General features: G+C 31.1%; 1 protein-coding gene and 1 pseudogene across 2 annotated transcripts in view; both read right to left on the bottom strand.

The window, feature by feature from the left end:
* Nucleotides 1-23,892, bottom strand: part of LOC114165573 (putative ripening-related protein 1) — a 27,194-nt gene extending 3,302 nt beyond the window's left edge. Inside the window, exon 1 of the mRNA XM_028050161.1 lies at nucleotides 23,404-23,892. Coding sequence (XP_027905962.1) covers nucleotides 23,404-23,892 — 489 coding nt within the window. The remainder of the gene's footprint in view (nucleotides 1-23,403) is intronic.
* On the bottom strand, nucleotides 15,318-18,002 carry LOC114166797 (annotated as a pseudogene). Its single transcript, XR_003600022.1, has 5 exons — nucleotides 17,636-18,002; nucleotides 17,323-17,540; nucleotides 16,993-17,240; nucleotides 16,334-16,712; nucleotides 15,318-16,049 (listed from the first exon to the last, which is right to left on the bottom strand). The product of XR_003600022.1 is annotated as a cytochrome P450 72A15-like (transcript).

The raw sequence follows: 23,892 nt of genomic DNA, 5'->3' as shown, positions 1-23,892 counted from the left end.
TTTATATAAAAAAATCTTCAATCACAATCCTGTCATCAATAACGCCGTTTGCCTTCTGTTGAAATTAACTATTTAAAGTTGTTGGATTTCACTTTAGGTGTTTGAAAGGTTCTTTTGTAATATCAAATTTAATGAAATCAGTTAAAGTTTGGAGTTATGGAAAATGTGAATCATCTGTCAAAGTTTTGCATTTATTTTTCTGCTATTTGAAATGTTACATGGGCTGTAATTACAAGAAAGGACTTTAAATTTGAACAACATCTATCAAACGACGTTATGTAGTCTTTAACGGAAGGTACCAAAATAAACATGTTTAAAAAGTTTGGATACTAAATTGAACATTTCTAAAGTTCGAGTATCAAATTAAACTTTCCAAAAAGTTGGATACCAAATCTGTATTTATATCTTTAATATTAAAAAATTTGATTTTCTATACCACTTCAAAAATGGGAATAAAGTAAAAACTTTTAAAACCGGTTCAAATCACAAACCGATGTAAAATGTGAATTACACACGAACAATTCAGCTACATCTACCTGTTTGTTGGTCTCACCAAAGTAATTGTGTAGGTTTTTCAAATCTTGGTGGAAGCTATAAACATGAAAGTTAAGCTATTAACACAGGAAATTTACTAACTAACTTGACGCTTATAGAAACAAAATTGGAAACTTTTAAGGGAAATCAAACTGCACCCCCATACTCAATCACGTGCGTCCAAACTCTCAGTAGCAGTTAGTCCATTTCTTAAAAGCCAACTAGATTAAAAAAAAAAAGAAAGCAAAAAGCTTGTTAACATAGTTTTTACAATGGCTATAACATTCACACTTATTTTTCAATTAAAAAACTATCTTAATCAACTTTTTTTAACATTTTGTATAAGGTATATAAAATTTCTGTAATTTATTATAAAATTGTCATTGCCACTTTTTATATCATTCTAAAGACAACTAGATAACAAAACAAGAAAGTCATATATAATCCGATTAATATATATTAATCATCAATTATATAATTAACACAAAAATTAATTTGAAAAAGATATTTCTTACTATTTAATAAATAAAAAATTTAATAATAACTCGATTAAAAATTTCTAAATTTATCATAATTAAACCTAAAAAAGTTAAAGTCATAACTAAAACTGAGGAAATACTAAGAATATGTTATAATCAGTGTACACTTTCTTTCCATCAAAGAAAAAAAAATTTGGTGTATAATTTGCATTAAATAATATATATATATATATATATATATATATATATATATATATATATGGGTTGACTTTGATACCAATTCAAAATATATAATAATTGTGCCTAATCCATAATTTAATTCATGATGGAAAAGAATGCGGAAGTGTACTTAAATTTGTCATTGAAAATAATGTGAATGATGAAATTAACTGCGATACGTGATATTCTAAATGTAGAAAATTCACACATGAATAGAATATGGGTTAACTATGATACCAATGGAAAGAAAATCCCAATATATAAAAATTATCATATATTAATCTTTAAAAAATTTATAATCAATTCATGATGGACAAAAAAAATGCAAGAGCATACTTGAGTTTGTCATTAAGAATAATGTAGATGATGAAATTAAGCGCGATATGTGATATTCTAAATATAGAGGGTTTTAGACACCATTTTTGTTATCTCTCCGAATAGGGACTAAGAGAAAACAAAAACCCTTAATGAGTACATAATGACATCTTCTCTACAAATGGGGGGAGGGACATAACCCATCTTATAGTTGTTGTCAGTCATATTCCAAATTTTAATGATTCTAATCCTCTTTTCATTAGATTAGAATTAGTATCTACATAATCACCTTTCATAACAATTATGCCCTTAATCATAAACTTAATATTAATAGACCATTATATTATTTTAAGTAATCAGATAATGACTCTAACACATTTAATATAAAGTTAAATATGTTTTTAGTCCCTTAACTTGTAGTGAAATTTGGAATAAGTCCTTTTTTGAAATGTTGGACCAATTTAGTCTATTATCTTTAGAAATACGTAAATTTTGTTATTTTAACCAAATTTTGTTAAGTTTATTTAACAAAAATAAAATTCACGCATCTATAAGGTTAGGAAACTAAATTGTACCAAAATTTCACATAAAAACTTATTCCAATTTTTGTTGAAAGTTAAGAAAAAAAAACATATTTAATCCAATAATATATATATATATATATATATATATATATATATATGTATGTATGTATGTGATTCAGATTTTAACAAAATAGAGCTTACCCGGTCTTTATAATCGTAAATCTTGAAATCTCTTTTTAAGTATTTCAAATACATCATATTGATCACTCATAATTCATCATTTCAATTCGCAATTGTTCTTGTAGAAGGGCGAGTAAAAATTATACTGATATTAAAACGCTCATTACAAAAAATCATGTAAGTTGTGACGTTTATTTTTGTGTATTACGATGTTTTCAAACGTCGTTATTTACGCGCGTGACATTTTTTTGAAAACGTCGTAATTTCTGTCGTCACAAAATATAATATGGTGTTTTCATGTCAAACGCCGCTACAAACGTCACTTTATACATTGTATAAAGTAGTGTTTTAAAGAGGTAAACAACGACAATTAAAATGATGTTATTTACTTCCTAGAAAACAAATCCAATGAAAATAGCGACACTTGAAAATGTCATAATTCAAATTATATTACGACATTTATAAATGTCACATTTTATTATTTATTATTATCCACTATATTTATAATTTCATAATTCAGTAATGTTGTATTATTATTATTATCCATTTATATTTATGTTTTCATAATTCAATAATATTTTTTTATTATTATTGTTATCCACCTATATTTATAATTTTATAATTCAACATATTTTTTCTTTAATAATGACAAGTTAAATTATGAAAAAAATTATAAAACTCTATAAGAAAATATGCTAGAATACAAATAAAAATGAACAAAAGAAAAAATTTTATTGATTGTGAAACAATTTCAAAGTGCTAAAGAGTTAAAAGATCCAAACATAAAATAGACAATACTAAAAGTCATTCTGAAATCGTAATACAATTATACTTTTAAACCTAATCCTAATTTGTTTCGCTTCCACCACTTGATCGTACTACATCATTTGGAGACGGTGCACCACTTTGAACATCATGTGCATTCAATGAATTAGAAATATAAGTAATTGAATAATTTTTAAATAGCAATACAATAAAATTAATTAATTTTCTTAAGTAAATTATAATGCCTCGTTACCAGACGGATGTACCAAAGCAGCAACCATTGCAGCAAGAGGTTTAGGAATATCTTTTCTAAAAGCAATATAGGCAAGCACTTTTTGCATTTGCTTCATTTGGTTCTTAAACAGTTGCAAGCTCACTTTCCATCTTTACAAACTTGTCATCCATATTTGATGAAGTTCCACTGGAGGAAGCAAAGTTGATTCCACTTAATCTTGCAGTTGGACATTGCTTGAAAGCAAGTGTAGGACAAGCTCCAAAAGAAAGACCTCTAACCCAACCTAGATATTCTTTTCCAAATATAACACCAACCAGATCATTTGGAGATATATCTGATGCAATTTCTGGATTTTTCAACATCAAATCATTAATTTTTTCTTGCATAAAAACGACAAACATCACCATTTCATAAATTTCCTACTTATTAAGAAGATTAGATTTTTCTTTATATATGTCAAGTTTTTTTAAAGTCGTTACCCATATTTTGACGTGATTAATAGAAATACTCCTACTATTCTAAGTTTTTTATATAGATAAATTTAAAATTGCATGCTGATTTCTAAAAATTCTGATAAATATGCAGATCTACAAGTGTATCTAGATCTATATTATACAAGTTAACATTAAACATTAATTGATTTGAGACACTACAACTACAACATAATTATGTTGAGAGCTCTGTTTAAACAAAAAAATTGTGAGATTAACCTAGACCGTAAAGAACCAGTGGTCCATTCTACCACCAATGTAGTTGTCTAATAAATTCAAGATTCCGGTAGTGAACAATATTCCAACAATTAATTGATTGTGGTGGAATGTAGTGATTAATATTCCAGCAGAAAAAATTGAGTATATATAAAGTAGTGAAAAAATTTCAGCAGCAGAACATACCTTATACAATGTAGTTAACAAGATTCCAGCAGTGAACAAAGCATATATAATGCATTGAACAAAATTCAGTAGCAGAACAAAACATATATAGTGCAATGAAAAAAATTCCAGCAGGCATAACAAACCATATATACTGTAGTGAACAATATTCAAGCGACTAGAAAAACCATATATATGCAGTGAACCAATTTTCAAAACAGACCAGACAAAACCTTTTATATATAAGACACAATAAACTTATACACAAAAATTGCATAACTCAATTCACTAAATAAAGTTACCCCAATCTCCATAGCCTCGTCATTCACGCATGTGCCATTTTTTCTCTTATGAGTTATCTTTCACATTTCAGCTCTCTATTTTCTATGTATTCCAAGAAAAAAATTATAAGCTAAAGAAATCATTGCATAACCAATATGAATATCATTATTAAGAATTGAATAAGTAAAAAATTACCAAATGATCCCTTCTTCTTGACAAAGACATAGCACCACTAGTATGAGGAATAATTTGTTTTTTCCTAATATATTTATTTCTATTTCACAATTCCTACAAAGAAAAAATGAGATCAGATATTTTGAAAGTTCAAATTAAGCTTATTTAAATATACTAAATATACCACTGTCGAAGGCTTGAGGCGATAATCAACAAAAACAACCCATTGATCCATACTGACATTCTCTGGACAATTCTTAATGAGCTCATTTCTACTCATAAGTGGGTCATAAAATTCATTCCAAAGTTTGCATCTGTACTCCCTCCATAGTTTCCCAATTTTAAACATAACATCTCTTTTTTCCAAGTCTTCATTTATCTTGAAACAAAATCGAGTCTTAAAATATAAAATATAAAACACAAATATGTTAGTCCAAATTTATATTGAATAAAAGAAAAAACATAATAGATGTCTAAGAAATGTTCAATTACCTTTAATGCACTTTCCCATACATTATCCTTATAGGTGTTTGGCATTGCAGACCATCTCTCAAAACTTATAGGGAACAATATATGATTTGTTGCTAGCAACCCACTCACTCCGGAAAGTAAACCAGATGCTTCACCAATCGGTTGATATTTATCATCACAATTTACCACCACACGTAGTCCATTAGGCAAATTATGAGCATCTTTAACCTTCACCTTCAAATTTTGACTAACTCCATGCTTATTTATAAAATTTAAATACATTAATTAGAACTTAATATATGAAAAAAAAAAATTTACCTATAGCTTCTACAAACCAATAGTGGTTTCACTGCCTTGGTTTTTTTGGATCTACTCTTTGCGTTTGAGATTCAGAAGTGGCATGAATAAAATCTAAATTTGGGGCAGATTGAGAACTTGGTTGTTCAGATTCAGAAGTGGCATGAACAAAATCTGAATTTGGGGCAGATTGAGGACTTGGTTGTTCAGATTTAGAAGTTATATGTGCATATTCAAAATTTGTATGTGCAGGTTCAAAAGATGGTTGTACAGTTTCAGATCTTTGTTGTGTAGGTTGAGTGATTTGCTGTACAGGCTGTCCAAATTGTGTATTGGGTTATCTAGATGTAACTTCCACATAGTTTCCCACAAAATGTTCTAAACTATGTGAAGTGTGTTGAATTTCAGGGGTTGTAGGAACTGACTTAAGCAAGTTCCTAATCCTTTTAGGTCTAGGCATACCTGCACATAAAAATGCAATAATAAAAAAGCAAATAGGTTATAAGTTAAACATGTACTATCAATTGTATAATCTAGTATCATACCCAATAATTAATATTACTCTAACATTGAATCATTTTCATTAAATTGATCATTATGATTGTCCTCATTTAATAAGTCATCATCTTCATCGTCCCTAAACAATGCAAATTGTTCATAGTCGTTGAAAAATTGATTGAAGTCTTGTTGTGGACATGATTCAACTTCAAAAACATCATTAAATCGTTCTCCCATGTCATAAAAGTCTCTTGATTTCAAATGGACAACAATTGTCCAATCTTTATTGACCTCATCATTGACATAATATACCATTTCGGCTTGTGAAACTTCAATGTATGGATCATGCTTCTCACGATCTCCAATATAAAAAAAAATTATTGCCGCTTTTAACCAATTGTTACAAGATGTTATTTGATTATTATAACTAAATTTTGGAAAAAAAAAAGTTAGAATGTCTTTATGTTTTAATTGATTATAACACATGTTAATCAATATAATCCATTTTCTATTGAGTATTTGAAAACACAATTAATCGATTATGAAATATTATAATTGATTATTTTTCTGAGAATTCTGAATACACTTAAATTGTTATATGATTTATGGTTAGAAAAATTGATAATTGATTATACTATTCTGAAATCAGTCAAGAATAATTTAATTGATTGTTTTAAAATTTAATTGATTAATATTGGTGTGAAACATTTTTCTCATATATTAACTTTATAAAAACTTTGGGAATATCTTGTGTAAAATACTCAAAGAAACTTATAACTCTTAAAACACTTTTTCAATATCTTGATTTTTCAATCATTATCTTGTTCCCTTGAAACTTGATTCTTATCTTAAAGTCTAGCATTTTTCTTAAAATATATTAACAAAGTTGAAAAGAACATATAAAATTACTTTTAGTATCAACTTTAAATTATAGAATTTATTTTAATATAATACAAAATTTAAAAAACCTCTAAATAAAAAAATTGTCAAATTAACCCTTTTAAGGAAACAATAAATGTAATAGAAAAATAAATATCAATAATTGTTTAAAATTAGTGACATGATGAATTGGGTCTTTGACCGAGACCCATGCAACGCCACGAAAAACCAAGACAACTAAGGTGGCATTTCTTACAACCACGTTACGCCGATATAGACAAAAATATTATATGACTACTAAATTTTAACAATTTTCTCTTATGATTTTAGGTTGCATTTGTTATAAATAATTTTTTTTTTTTACTTTTTCATTTTTAATTTTTCAAAATCATTTAGAAAACATGATATATTATAAGAAAAAGTTATCGATAGTTAAAATATTACCGTCCAATATTATATCATTAGTTTCGAAAATGTGATTAAAGCAGTACTAACTCATGGAATAGAGTAATCAAAACAAAAATATGCACTCATCATAATTTGCATTACCAGACTTCATAATCACGTATTGAGCAATACTAACTATCTAGAATCTAACAATCATGACTTGATCTTAAAAAAAAAACTAAGCAATGGCAAATTAACATTACAGGCTCCTGAAGAAAGCATGCAACCTTCAAAGAACCCTAATTTGTTTTATTTTATTTATTTTTTTAGAACACTTAAACGGTCGGTTTGGATGCAAAGTAAAAATGTTCGATAGTTTCTCTACTGAAAAAACTCTCAAAAACACTTCCACTTCGTCTCAAACTGTAGAATAATTCTACAGTTTGTGTAAAATGATATGAGCTCCATGTTCAGGCTGCATAGTAATGATAAAGGACGGGGCATGAGTATAAGACGGAGAAAACTCGAGAGAGAAGCGTTGCAGGATCATCGATATTCATAAAGAAATTTGTAAATAAAACATGTCCAATAATACTCAACATCGCATTCAAGTAACACTTAATCAAAATGCAATCAATCATGCCAAACCAAGCATAGCATCACATTCATCTCAATTCTTCAAATATAGTGATTATAATCAAGCTTTGGTTTTTTGCAGCCTCTCACCCCACAACAACATCTAGTTTCCTAGAACAGATGGTTCGATGTATCTCATTTAACGCAGCCAGACTGTCTCTCTTATTCCTCAAGAAATTATGAGTAAAAACGTCAATGCATCGCACATCGGGCAATATACTCGCAACGAGCCAAAATAAGGTGAAACATTTATCCCCTCCCCACTGCTTCACACAGGCGAGAGGGTACAACACTCGGACCAATCATCTACCACTGCTTCACACAGGCAAAGAGGACCCCTTTCCATTGCTTCACACAGGCAAGAGGGTACAACATTCGGACCAATCATCTACCACTGCTTCACACAGGCAAAGAGGACCCCTTTCCATTGCTTCACACAGGTGAAAGAGTCTTCACTGGGTTCCTATGTACGAAAAACCTCACACAACATTTAATTCCACCAAGAGTTTTCAAGTAAATTAAAATACTCTCAACATGCAACACCTGGAGATTTCTTATTACCAACCAAATACATACCATCACTTTATGCTTGAAAAATAAAATCTCAAAACAAAACCCAATTCATATATCACACTTGTATTTAATACACATCAAATATTTAATAAAATACAAGGAAAAGAATAAGAAAATCACTTAATACTCCAACTGTATCTAAACCTTTTAAAGAAAACAACAAAATATAACTTATCATGCATGTAATTTAAAACCCGCTGCTCCAATTTCTTTTACGCATGAATAACACTAAAAAAAAGAGAAAGACTAATGGCTTTTGTTAGAGTTGTCAAAATGGGTTGGAACTCGTGAGCCAACTCGGCTCACCATAGGTTCGAGCCGAGTTGGGTTGAATTTTTTTTATAAATTTCAATACGGGTTGATTTTTGACCCGACTCATCCGAGTTGAATACGTGGTGAGCCGGGTTGGCTCACCAATCCGCAGATAAAAGGGTCACACAAGTATTTTTTTTATTAAGTTGGGCTTTACATTTGGGTCATGTTAGGTTATTTTTTTATCCAACACATAAATAATTTCTATTTTTTTATTTTGGTTTGTATTTGGATTGTATTAAAGTTTATTTAGATTTTAATTAGTATTACAATTTAGTTTTGACTGAAAAAAATAAAAAAATAATATTTTTCTTAAGTAAGTGAACCTGTGAGCCAACCCGTTTAACCCGCCAACCCGTGGTGGGCCGGGTCGGGTTCAAATTTTTTTAGCTCGCTAAAAAGTGAGTCGGGTTGGATTGACTCACTAAATCATCAATCCGTGGTGGGTCGAGCCGGATCGGACCAGATTACTCGTTTTGACAGCTCTAGTTTTTGTACCCTTTATTCACGTGAAAAGCTAAGCCAAAAGGAGAAAGAAAAAGCATGGCACGGTCTGCACCAAATTTAAAGAATACAAATCCCTTGAAAGTGGTATGAATGATTTAGAGAAAAAGAGACAAAAACAAACCCTTGGCCCTCACCACCTCATGCATTCACGTGTGGTATTATTAGAAAAAGAAAGGAAAGAGAAAAGAAAGAGAAGGATTTTAATAGAAGGGAGAAAAAATGAATTTCGTGAACCCTTGCACCCCCTGTAACGTGAATGGACTCTGTGACTTCAACCACCTTCATAAACGAAAGTGATGCAGCGTGATACAAAGATTTTAAAAAACGCTATCAGCTGCCAAAAGCTAGGGTGTAGCCATGCGAGACCATGCTGCACCAAAAATGGACCCAAACGCGCAGCCACCACCGAGTCCATACGCAAGTTTCCACTCCAAACGATGCAGCCATGCGAGAAAATATCAGCGTTCCACATCCACTGTCACAACACATGAATCATCAATCAAAGGACAAGCATCGATCCACCCGAAAACAGAACCCAGACCAAATGCATGCAAGAACGTTTGTACTGCACCACCAACCTCTTCAACGTTGCACACCAAACCAGCGTGAACGGATGTATATCCCTTCTCGAACGGTTGCAGCGCAATAACTCATCCAAGACAGACCTCACACAAGTGAGCAATGAAAAGAAAAGCAAGTGTGTGTATTCATCCATAATGGGTTCAAAAACTAAAAAAAAAAACAAAAGCAGAACAACCCTCATCATCAATCTATAAAACCATGCAAATTCTCCAAGGACCCATTCACCAAACAACTAAAGTATAGAGAAAGAAAAGAGAAAATGTTAAGCTTCATACATCAAGCACAAGAAAACAGGAAGAAAAAAAAAGATATAGCTTCCCCTACCTCTCTGGATGGTTCCTCTTCTCTACCACAACCACTCAAAAACTCCAACTTGCACTCTTCCTCCCTTTTCCTTCTCTTGTTCTAACCCTTTTTTTTTTTCTAAAGAAAACTTCTAGGTTTTAGCTTTATCTAATCCCACCAAATTATTCAGTTAAGATTCTCTAAATTTGAATTATTTAGCCCATTTTATTTTTCTTATCATTTAACTCCAAAAGATATAAACCGAAGAAACAGAAAGGAAAATAAAAAGAAAACAGATTCTATGTTGCTGCAGCGTTTTTTCGCCACTAGGCTATATGCATCACATGATATAATATATATTATATGAATTAAAACACTTATACTCCACAGACCATAATTTTTTAAAGTAGATAAATAGTAACTCTAATTACTCATTTAATTAAAATTAGTCTTTTGTCATGACAATTTATTTATAGATCCATACCAAATTATAAATCACTTTTTAATTTTATCTAAAATATTTCAAGTTGTTCCTGGGTCTTACAATAAACTTAATATTAATAGACCATTATATTATTTTAAGTAATCAAATAATGACTCTAACATATTTAAACAATATAAGGTTAAATATGTTTTTGGTCTCTTAACTTGTAGTGAAATTTGGAAGAAGTCATTTCTTGAAACATTGACCAATTTAGTCCATCATCTTTATAAATAGAATATTTCAAATAAGAACTTATTCCAATTTTTGTTGAGAGTTAAGGAAAAAAAACATATTTAATCCAATAATATATATGATTCAAATTCTAACAAAATAGAGCTTACACGGTCTTTATAATTGTAAATCTTGAAATCTCTTTTAAGTATTTCAAATACATCATATTGATCACTCATAGTTCATGCACCCTAGATGGATATTACTTGATAAAATAAAATTTTATTGAAATTCAAGATAGTAAATAAGATTCCCAACCGTAGGAAAATTTAAAACTTTATCGCTTCAGTTATATTACGCTGTGACATCATTATTACAAGCTCATAGTAGAGAAAAACTTCATAAAGTTTATTACAATGTCTGAAATTAAAATATAAAGTAAATCATCCCCTAGTCTTCCATGCTCAGTCCCTACGCATCAGCACACTCACCTGGATTCACATCTGCTCCCACGTGACAAGTCACATGATCATCGCCAAACACAAATCGAAAGAGTGAGTTGAGAAAGAAAAATAATACAATCAATGAAATAATAAGAATTAACCCTCACCCAATCTATCTTAGCCAATTTTAGTTTATTATGACTCCTTTATAACATCATACCCCAATCTCATAACCTTTATGAGAAAGATCCATTCACAACCTTGGTCCTTAGGGATTATCATGCTCCCACAAACCTACCCGCTCGTGGTCCAACTCTACGGACCTCCTTGCCGTAGTCCAACTCTACGAACATGCCCGCTCGTAGTCCAACATGCGTGAACACCTACTATGAACCTCTCAAGTGTGAGCACGAAACATACGAACCTCCCCGCTTGTATCCCCACACAAGAGTACAATAGACACCGACCTTCCTGCCCGCATCAATCATGCATCTCAAATCTCCGTTACGAACCTCCCCGCTTGTAACTAATCCAGCATATCCCTGACCAAGCCATCAAACTCATCCATGCAAATCCATCTACAATGGACCCCTGCCCCCTGCACTATCGTCTGGCGTTGCCTAAGCGCCGCCAGGCGAAATTGTGCTCTAAACCGTCTAGCGATCTTAACATGCTGTCGGGCGCCGCTCGTTCTAAGGACTTTACGGATTCACCTATCGTCTAACATACCAGTAACGTGAACTTACTGGAAAACATATTATAATTTGTCCAAACACACATCCAGATTACTCGTTTGCCTCTAATTTAACACGTGTATATAATTGCCTCTAATTTAACACGTGTGTGTGTAGTACTAATCATACTCTTAAGAAATTCAAACCAACACTCATGAATTAACGTATCTCCAATATAAAACACTGCACCGGAAAATCCTTATAAAACCCAAGCATAATAAAAGTTAAAGTATCAACCCCACGAAATATAAAATGTTGTCACCACATAACCCAGGTTAATAGCAAACTAAAGTTCCACACCTGGAACCATATAAATAAAGCAAATTCCTACCCATAATTTTGACGTTCTTCGAATATATAATTTATGTTACATATCCTTAACCAGTACAAATTCATTCACATAAATAAATTATTATTTATACATAAATACACATCTATATGAATCAAAGTTACCAAGTATACAAATATATAAAATATAACATATGACTTCCTTCATCCATATAATATAAACTATTCTAATAAATAGGATGTATCATATCCTAGGAATAATATAAAATATTATTATCTACATTTTTCTCATGTACCATTCTTTTTTTTGCCAACAAAATTATATTTAAAACAACAAAACCCAAATTACTAAGTCAACAAAATTTAAAGTTTTACTCCTAATAAATTATAATAACCCAAATGGAAATGCCTGACCGTAACCAGAACATTTTAACTTTTACAAAATACATATAATATTAATATTTCAAGAAAACCTATATCACCTAAAATCTAAGAATCTATAACATTTTACTACCCCGTAAATGAAAGAGAGTAAAATTACAATTGAATTTATCTATCCTTGTACACGCAATAAACAACCAATAATATACATATGTTATAATCTGTATAAAATATTATAATTGATACATTCAACTACATATTCATAAATAATAGTAAAAGTAACTAAATCTACGAAAAATCCTTTTTATACCAAAATGTAATAACAAAACTCACACCCGCCAATTACATTTTCTACCAATACAATAATACACTGAATGTTTATACATAATAAAACATCATGCTCCAATATACTAATTACATAACAAACACCAAAGCTCTTATTCACCTTAACTTAAACCATAATAGAATAAACTAAAAATACTTCCAGCTTAAATCTTTTTGACATTTTATAAGAACTCAACAACCCCACCAAAATATCGCCACCTCGTCGAGTATTAGGAAAGACCAAATCCCGACTATAATGATAAAATCAAGGTTGAAGTTTCATTGCCAACACCCAAAAGAATTCACTGAAATAGCCAAAATCCTCCAAAAGCATAAATCAATACACATTTTATATATCCTCGTTACTGCACAACATCTTTGATCCACACAGAAAATGATACCTTTTCATACCATATAATATCTTAAACACAAATATACCAAATATTTCCTTATACCAGCAACGTATTTCTCATAATAACAATACCGAAAATAGTAATAGTTTTAGGATTGCACAAGATAACTGGGAGATAAACAATTAAGAAAAAATTAACCAGCTCCCCTTACCTGGAATTCCCGCTCCCATTGCACTCCTAAGGTTCCATTTTGCCCAGAATTGATCTACCTTTAGCTTCTCCCACTTGGCACTCTTTATAACCTTTTCACTCTCTCCTTGGCTCCATTTTTGGTGCTCTCACATTCTCCATTAATAGTTGTACCAAAAACTCTTCCAATTCCCACTAACTCTCCTTTTAAATTTCATTTTTCAGCCCTTAAAATAATTTATTAACATTAAAATACGAAAATTTAAAACAAAAGGTTAATGGCCATCAAATACCATTAACATGGTGGTTTCTCAGCCTTTCTAGCTTCTCTCTGTGACACTATGGGAGCTAGGGTTTTCTGACCATTTTCCCTCATGCCAAATAAAAAGATTTGGCAAAAAGAACCTATCTCACATCCTCCAAGATTCAAACCCACAACCATATAACTTCAAAGCTGTAAAACCAATTCAACCAACTCACATTTCATGATAATTTCTATATATCTAGGATTATATTATCCCTCATCACAATCCAGTATTTCATTAAAAATAATAAACAGTTAAATTAAGACATAATTAACATACACATGACTTAAACCCAAGTCCTCTTAACACAACCAAATACTTTTAACCACTTGAACTAATATTATTTCTTGTCTTCTCCTTCTCATTAATTAACTTAAAGATTCCTGCCATCACATTTATTAAATAAATAAATAATTATTTATTTATTTTTTCCGGGTCTTATAGTTCACCATTTCAATTCGCAATTGTTCTTATAACATGATGACTAAAAATTATACTGATATTAAAACGCTGGTATAAAAAAATTTATTGGCACTTTTAACCAATTGTTATAAGATGTTATTTGATTATTATAATTGAAAAAAAAATAGTTAGAATGTCTTTATGTTTTAATCAATTATAACACATGTTAATCAATTAAATCATTTTTTTATCGAGTATAGAAAACATATTTAATCGATTATGAAAGATTATAATTCATAATTTTTGTGAGAATTCTCAATACACTTAAATTGTTATATGATTTTATGGTTAGAAAAATTGATAATTGATTATACTATTCTGAATCCTGTCAAGAATAATTTAATTAATTTTTTGAAAATTTAATCGATTAATATTGGTGTCAAACATTTTTCTCATATATTTTATAAAAACTTTGGGAATATCTTGTGTAAAATACTCAAAGAACATGAAACTTATAACTCTTAAAACTCTTTTTCAATATCTTGATTTTTCAATCATTGTCTTGTTCCCTTGAAACTTGATTCTTATCTTCAAGTCTAACATTTTTTTAAAAAATATATTAAAAAAAGTTGAAAAAAACATATAAAATTATTTTTAGTATCAACTTTAAATTATAGAATTTATTTTAATATAATACAAAATTTAACAAACCTTTAGTGAATTTTGGAATTAGTCCATTTTGAAATTTTGGACCAATTTAGCCCTTTATCTTTCAAAATACATGAATTTAGTCCTTTTAATCAAATTTTGTTGGATTTATTTGATATTTCATTTCAAGATTGTATTTGAGTTGTTTATACTACTTACATTTTTTCTTTACTGTTAAGTCAAATACTATTATAAAACACGTTTGAAATGTTAAATAAACTTAACAAAATTTGATTAAAAAGACTAAATCTACATATTTTAAAAGATAAAGGACTAAATTAGTTCAAAGTTTCGAAATGAACTAATTCAAAATTTAGTGAAAATTAGAAGACAAAAAACAAATTTAATCAAAATAAATATCAATAATTATTTAAAATGAGTGACATGATGATTGGGTCTTTGACTGAGACCCATGCAACGCCACGGAAAACCAAGACAACTGGTAGCATTTATTGCAACGACATTCTGCCAATATGATATGATTAGCTTCGAGATTGTGATTAAAGCAATACTAACTCATGGAATACAGTAATCAAAACAAAAATATGCACTCACCATAATTTGCATTACCAGATTCATAATCATGTATTGAGCAATACTAACTATCTAGAATCTAAAAATCATGACGATCTTAAAAAAAAAAAAAACTAAGGGCAAATTAACATTACAGGCTCCTAAAGAAAGCGTGCAAACTTCAAAGAACCCTAATTTGTTTTATTTTATTTTTTTTACTAACACTTAAAAGGTTTGGATGCAAAGTAAAAATGTTCGATAGTTTCTCTACTGAAAAAACTCTCAAAAACACTTCCACTTCGTCTCAAACGGTAGAATAATTCTACAGTTTGTGTAAAATGATATGAGCTCCATGTTCAGGCTGCAGAGTAATGATAAAGGACGGGGCATGAGTATAAGACGGAGAAAACTCGAGAGAGAAGCGTTGCAGGATCATCGACACTGCTACTTTTGCTTCTAACAAACCGAAGTTTTGTCCAATGCAGAGTCGAGGACCCCATCCAAATGGCAAGTATGAAAGTTTCCCTTTTGTTGCCTTTGAAACACCTTCTGAGAATCTTTCTGGATTGAATTCCCCTGCATCATCGCCCCAATACTCCTTTTCCTGATGTAGCATTGACACTGGCACTACTAGCTCCACCCCTGCAGGAATCGTAAGATCTCCAAGTTTTGTATCTTTTCGAAGATACCGAGCGAACATAACCACCGGTGGATATAATCTCAGACTCTCTTGTAAAATCATCGACACCTGTTTGATTTAGAGTATCAAATTGTTAGGTCTTTCAAGATAAATACAACACTAATCAGCATGAGTCCGACCCACACACATAAGGGATTGACACCGTTCTTAACCCAAAACTTAAGACGATGGTTTTACAGGTCATGATCTTTTATATATTACTCAACCTTTTCATTTTTATTTGATGTGTTTCTCATTTTTTTAATGTGAGACTTAGTCTTACACTTATATTCTTAACACAAATAATCTTCATAATTATGTCAATAAATTAAGAATAAGATTCGTAAACTTACGATTTTAAGTTGTCCGAGTCTTTCATAATCTGGCTTTTCATTACCGAAAACCTGGAAAACCTCTTCCCTGGCCTTTTCTTGCCAATCAGGATGTTTGCTTAATAATAACAGAGTCCAGACCAGTAATTCTGCATTTGCTTCCTGCCCTGCCAAGTAAAATAGCTTCACTTCTTCAACTACTTCCCTTAAACTCATTCCTCCACCACTACTCTTTTCAGATTCCCTGTAATTTGATTCCAACAGTATGCCCAACAAGTCGTTGTTCGTAGGCTCCCCTGCTTCCAATGCTTTCAATCTTCTGTTGATGATTCCCATAAGTGATGTTCTTATTTCGTTGTCAATTGCTTTCATCCTCCGGTTTGTACGCGTTGGCAGAAACCTATCACATGAAAAAATATATATATTACAGGACCTAGAACTTATGTTAACGATTTTTTTTTTACATTCTACTCTATTCAATATCGGATCCCTAAGGGAACTTCCACTGATCTCTTGTTTCATACATGAGATAAATATATCTTAGAGTGAGAAATACAAGTTGATTTTATGGAGTTAAGTTGATTTTATGGAGTTGAGTTAAGGCAGAAATCAAGTGGATAAGTACACTTGAAACGCTCGATCCAAATGTTAAATGAATATATTTGGAAATGTAGGATTACCTGTAACCTGGGATGAACGCAAACTTAAAGAGAGTCATTGTAAGTTGAAGCATTTCCCTTTGAAGTTGGAATACCCTTTTTCCTTCTTGGTAGCTACTTCCAAAGCCTGCGCGAGCCAGGACGTCGCTTGACACGTTTTGGACGAAAGGCCACAAATCTAACTCACACAGCCCATCGGACGAAGATAACGCACTCTCCAATTGCCTGATCAGCTCATCGCAGCTCTCGCAGAATATGGGTACTAAAGCCTGTGCCAATTTTTCACCGATCATAAAAACAACCTTAAGATAATAACAATACAAGTGAATATAATGTAAACGACAAACTAACCTTCAATTTCTCTACATTAAACGCCGGACTCACGATCTTTCTGTGTTTAGCCCACTTGTCACCGTCATAGTTTGCAAATCCTGAAGCTAGGAGCTTGAAAAGTGGACTTGTGTCGGGCTTTTGAAAGTCGTAAACCTTTGTAGCCATTTCTTTGAATTTTTCCGGATCCAAGACGAATACCCTCGGTCTTGGTCCAAGCCACATAAATGAGTTCTTACCTGTCAAAAGGTATACATGAGTTAAATAATTCAATGATAAAGTTCAAAAGAAATGTGAAAAATGATGTTACTTTATCTCAAAATTTATAATTTACCGTATTTAGCGATGGTGTGAACAACATAAGGCAATACACGAGGTGCGATATCATTAGAGTGAGGATCCATGGGTTTGGATTTGGCTTCTTTGATCATTTTAACCATATCTCTGATATCACCAATGAAGGGACGGTAGGAATTGCCTTGGATACCCTGCTCCTTCAGACGCTTCTCTATTCTCTTAGGTCTGAGCCATACCCAGTTGAGTGCATTCCAGAACCACCATATCAGCACCGTGGAAATCAAAGTAACGATGGCACATGTTGATGCACTCAAATTCAGAGATGATATTGCTAACCCTCCCACCATAGTCACCAGTTGTTGTGTAGTACTAAGTTTGTGTTGTGTTAAGGTCTGAGATAATATAATGGAAAAAACATTGTAGTATTTTAAAAAATAAAAACATGAAAGTTGTTCCACGAGAACCTCGCATGTTATAATATAATAACAATAATGAGAACGAGGACACATTTCCTCAAAACCATGTATTAAAAAACACAAAAAAAGTATCCTCGCATTGAGCATGACATATAACGGTGGCTGATTGCTAAATGCAGTGTTATGACTTTTAAAATACCCGTTTTATCCTTTTTATTTTATTTGAAAGCTTGCTCCTCTTTTCTTCCTAGTTTAATTCCACTTTTACTCATAAATTCTTTTATTTGAAGACACTGAAAAAAAAATTTAAAAACTTAAAATACAGCCGAAAGAATCTGCCCTCTCGAATAAACGGAATATATTATGGTGTAATTTTTTAAAAATTTACTAAAATAGGTAAATTTATCTATATTCGTAACTTGTATATTTATTTTAATATCTTTTACAAAAAATTATCCAACTTTAATAAAAAAACTAAATATATTCTGATTTTAGATAAAATAGATTAAAAAAATGAAAATTTTATAACTTTTTATAATTCTTATTAGAAAAAGTTAGTTACTTTGTAATTATATTTATATTTAATCACGCCAGTGCAGGAAGAGCTTTTTGTTTCGGTTATTTTTCTCATTTTGTCTTGGATCTGGAACCGAGACATATTGGAACGAGGCCAAAAGGTATTCCTTTTGGTCTCGGTTGTTACCCGAGGCCATATACCCCCTTTTATGCCTCGATTGTTAACAAACCAGTGCCATATACCCGCTTTTCTGCTTCGATTCAACTAGGACCGAAGCCATAGGTTAAAAATATTTTTTTTTAATTAAAATTTTCGCAGATTCTTTGGCCTCGGTTATGGAAAGAACCGAGGCCATATGGCACATAAGAGATAACAAAAAACACAAGAAAAAGTCATAAGTAACAAATAAAAGCAAAAACAACAATTTTCTTAACATCATATATTACCTATTTAATTATAGTGTTCTTACAATTCTCTTAAATTCAGACTTAATACTCTACATTTGAAGATACAATGCTCTTAAATTGAGACTCAATTCTCTCACAAAATTAATCAAAACACTCCAAACAATTTCAATCTCAATGCAAATTAACACTCACAATAACTAAAATTGAAAATTAACATATACAAAACGGAAAACCAAACAAAAATGCGTTGGAAATTTACCTTAGAGGAACCGCGGCGCGACAGTTGTGGGAAAAAAGGAAAATGTTCGTGCACGAAATGGAGGTGCAGGAAAAAGAGGTGCAACGACGATGGCTAGAGCAGCGTGGCCGGAGGCGAGACAGTTTGGTGGCAGCACAACGTTGGTGGAAGAAGAAGAGGGGCTCGCGTGGTGGTGGAGGGTCGCCGAAACAATTGCAGAGAGAGAGACACTATCCAATCGGAGCGACGACTGGCCGGAGCAGCGTGGCCGGAGGCGAGACGCGACAGTGGCAGCACAACGTTGGCAGTACAACGATGTCGCCGGAACAGTTGTAGAGAGAGGTGGAGGAGATGCAGAGCGCGTGAGGGAGAAGAAGAGGGGTTCGCATTTTTATGCCCTAATTAAACTATATGGCCTCGGTTCAATTGATAACCGAGGCATATAGTGCTATTTGGCCCCGGTTCACTGCCACCCGAGGCCAAAGACGTAACGGGTAATGGCATTTTTAAAATTTTTGGCCACGTTTCTAGCTTCGGGTTTGTTCAACCGAAGCATATAAGCACCTTTTGGCACCGGTTTTGTTTGAACCGAAGCCTATAACACCTTTTGGCTTCGGGTTTGACTTGAACCGAGGCATAAAAGTTGTCTGGAATTGCAAAAATGTCATCGCGCCATTATATGTTTCGGTTCCTTGCCAACCGAGGTCTATAAGACGAGGTAAAAATATAATCTGCACTAATGAATCATATAATAATAATGATATTTCATATTTATTTTACCTTTTTATAGTGGATTTTTTATTTATTTGTTGGGATATATTATTATAACAAAGTCTTACTCATCAGTTATAAATTTTTTAAATTATAAAATTTTATAAATTTATTAAATAATAGATTTTTCAACTAATTTGTTAGTGGAATACTTATTATTCCGATACATAAATGAGATTTTTTTATGTTTATATTTATTTTTCGATTTTATCTTTTGAATAAATATATTTTTTAAATTAATTTTTTTTATAAGTTTTATAATTTGAGTGATTGTTTGTTTAAATTTAATCAATCTTTTTGTTTGATTGGTGTTTTAGTTTTAATTGTTTTATTACTTTTTTTAAGTTTAATTATATTTTAACTTTGATTTATAAATATGAGAACTTTTGATGTAGTCTGTAATAAATTTTATGATTTATTGGATATTCAATATATTTAAATTTTTTAATTAAATTCTTACTATTCATCTATTTTACTAATATATAATTGTTAAGTAATTGATGTCGTTATTATTTCATGTTGTCATCATATATAACTTTAGTATTTTAAATATTTTATAACTTCTAAATTATAAAATTATAACATTAGTTCTCTTGCTAAATCGAAAAAATTCCCTTTTATATTTATTTATATTTATTATAAAATAATATTGTATACACGAAAATCAAATTTTAAATATAAAATTAAGATAAATTTATAGTTTAACTAATCAAATATTTTAGAGCTGTCAAAATGAGTTGGAACCTGCAAGTCAATCTGGCTCACCACGGGTTCGGGCCGGGTTGATATTTTTTTACAAATTTCAATACCGGTTTATTTTTTACCTGGCTCATTCAAAACCCGGCTCATCCGGGTTGAACCTGTGGTAAGCCGGTTTGGCTCACCAACCCGCAGATAAAAGGGTCATACAAGTGTTTTTATTAAGTTGGGCTTTACAGTTGGGTCATGTTAGGTTACTTTTTTTAGCCAACATATAAATAATTTGTATTTTTTTTATTTTGGTTTTTGGATTGTATTAAAGTTTATTTAGATTTTAATTAGAATTATAATTTAGTTTTGACTGAAAAATAAATAAAAAAATTGTATTTTTTTTAATTAAGTGAACCCGTGAGCCAACCTGTTTAATCTGTCAACCCGTAGTGGGTCAGGCCGGGTTCGAATATTCTTGGCTCGCAAAAAGTGAGTCGGGTTGGGTTGGCTCACTGAATCATCAACCTGTGATGGGTTGAGCCGGATCGGGTTGGGATAACTAAATATTTTGATTTCAACTAACATGTTATAAATTGATTGAATCTTAACCTTTTATCAAATTTGATTTGACAGGAATGAATAAGGATGGCAAAGATATCCGCGTCCGTAGATAAAATCCACGACGGATAATTAGTACCTGTGGGTATGTATTATCTACAGGTAGCGGGTATTTTAATATCCGCTTATAAACGGGTCGGGTACGAGTATCATATTATCTATACTCGCGGGTACCCGTTACCCATAAAATATTAAAATAAAAATTTAATTTATATTTTATTAAGTTAAATTTAATTAAAATTAAAATTGAAATTATATTTTATTAGGTTAAATTTAATTTAATTTAATTATACTTTATTTTATTTTTATAATTTTATATTAAAAAATTATAAAATATATATATTTTTTAAATATTTGCAGGTATGCGGGTATCCATGGATATCTGTGTTTTAAAAAAATTCGCAGACATTTTTTAAGTGGGTACCTAACGAATAAACAGACATGTAACAAACAATTTATTTTTTTTTACAAATTTGGTTGCGAGTGAACACTATTACCCGGCCATCCCTTGGAATGATATTCTACTGGGTCATTAAATACAGATTTCTGTCCATATATAAATTTTATTTATTTTAAAAGATAAAGTGTACATGAAAAATAGTTAAAAACACTTCTCTTATTTAAATAAAGGTAGAATAAATACGCAATGTATTCTGAATTTATATAAAGAAAATTACAAAAAAAAGTTATCACAATTTTTAATTGTTGTTCCCATTAAATTTATTTTTTAAAATATAATAACTCATAATTTAAATTATTTACTTTCAGATCACCATATAATTTAATTCAGATATTTATAAAAATTGAAAATTCATTAAGATAAAATTTGTTCTACAAAAAAATATAATTAGTATTGATTACCAGTATATATATATATATATATATATATATATATATATATATATATATGTTTGTGGTATAATTTAACATCTTATTTATAGAAAAATTTTCTAGTCATTTGTTTAAGTGCCCTTACATTCAACTTAATGACATAATCATATACTTTTCACAATCTACTTTCACTATGATAACACGTCTTTCCTTCTTCTGCATCTCATCTGCACTGGCACACTATCCAATTGTCATCTTCTTTCTAGGAATGTTGATTGATATTGATCAATAAAAAACACTTTTTAGTCTCTAATAACACTTTGAAATGATTTTATAAAGACTTTCTACCAAAGAGATATGGATCTTCAGTCCCATTGGGACATTGAACGATTAATTATTCTTCAAATTAAATTTATTTCTAAAATTTTTTAATTCAAATAAGTTATTTTCACTTTTATGATTTGTTTTTGTCAATAATATGTGACCCCTTGATCTCAACTCCTAACTGTTAAAAGATACAAATAAAACTCACTCAAAACATGCTGCAACAAATAAAACTCAAACATTTCTCCTTCACTGACACTGATCTGCTACAAAATTGATCGGTTCTCGCTTTATTGTATCTAAATTCTTTATTATTTTTGACATCACCAGATTTCACATTTTAACTCTTCTTATATGTTTTGGTTGTCTAAGTATGATAGTATTTTTGTAATTCTAGGTAAGTTTAAATGTGAGAATCACAATAAAATAAAAAGTTTATTAAAAAAAAATAGTAAAATAGGTCTCGGTTTTTATCAAAACTGAAACAAAAAAGTGGCCTATGCCTTCGGTTTTTACCATAACCGAAGTTAAAGGTTCTCCAAAATTTTTAACTAATTAAAAATATTATGAATCTATGACTTGAGTTCTAGTAGACCTGAGACAGAAAAGTGTCTATATAACTTCGTTTCCTTTACAACTAAAACAAAAAAGTGTCTCTATAACCTCACATGATAATTGAGGTAAAAAAATACTCCTTTTTAATTTCGTCCCAATATATCTCGATTATAAAACCGAGATAAAATAACGAATATAACCGAAAAAAAAAATTCTTATTGCTCCGGTAAAACATGTGCAACACAAAATGGTGCCGAGACAGGTTTTAACACAACCAGCTCATTGAATCTAAACAAAGATTCAACCTTACTGTGTGAATATATTCCCCTTTTTATTCAACAAGTAGTCACATCACACACACGAGTGATGATGTGATTCCCCCTTATTAAGCTAAAAGAAAAGGAAAGAAAGGGTAAACTATATATATAAATATCATGCATCAGACCAGTGAATGTTTAATTCACCCCAGTGACTTTTTGGAACACCCAAGGCCTTCCAAACAGCTTGAGAGGCAACAACTGCATGGACCCTTCTTCCATTTCCAAAGATGGTGATGTTGTGATGACACCTTTTTCTGTCATTGAACCATCCAGTTGATAATGCCACAACTGGAGTGTTGTCTGAGTGAAACTTGTTATCACATTCAGAAGGGCCTCCTCCATCTCCACCTTTCTCAAAGCTATTCAGTGTTAGAATTGCCTTTGTGTGGTGAGACACAGGTGGAGAACACTTGAATGTGGGGTAAGACCTTCCCCTTCTGCAACACTCAGAATCATTCTCTCTGTTGCATCTTCTTGGAGGAGGCTTTTCTCCCCTTATTCTCCCACTGGGCCTGCAGGTAGCACCTTCAGTACTGTCTAACCACAAGCTTGCTACAGGAACCAGCAGCAAGAGAATGACATGAACAGAAGCTGCACCAGTTTTCAT

This window comes from Vigna unguiculata, chromosome 10, assembly GCF_004118075.2.
Source record: "Vigna unguiculata cultivar IT97K-499-35 chromosome 10, ASM411807v1, whole genome shotgun sequence".
In the NCBI taxonomy this organism is placed as follows: Eukaryota; Viridiplantae; Streptophyta; class Magnoliopsida; order Fabales; family Fabaceae; genus Vigna; species Vigna unguiculata.
This window is presented reverse-complemented; position numbering and strand designations above follow the sequence as displayed.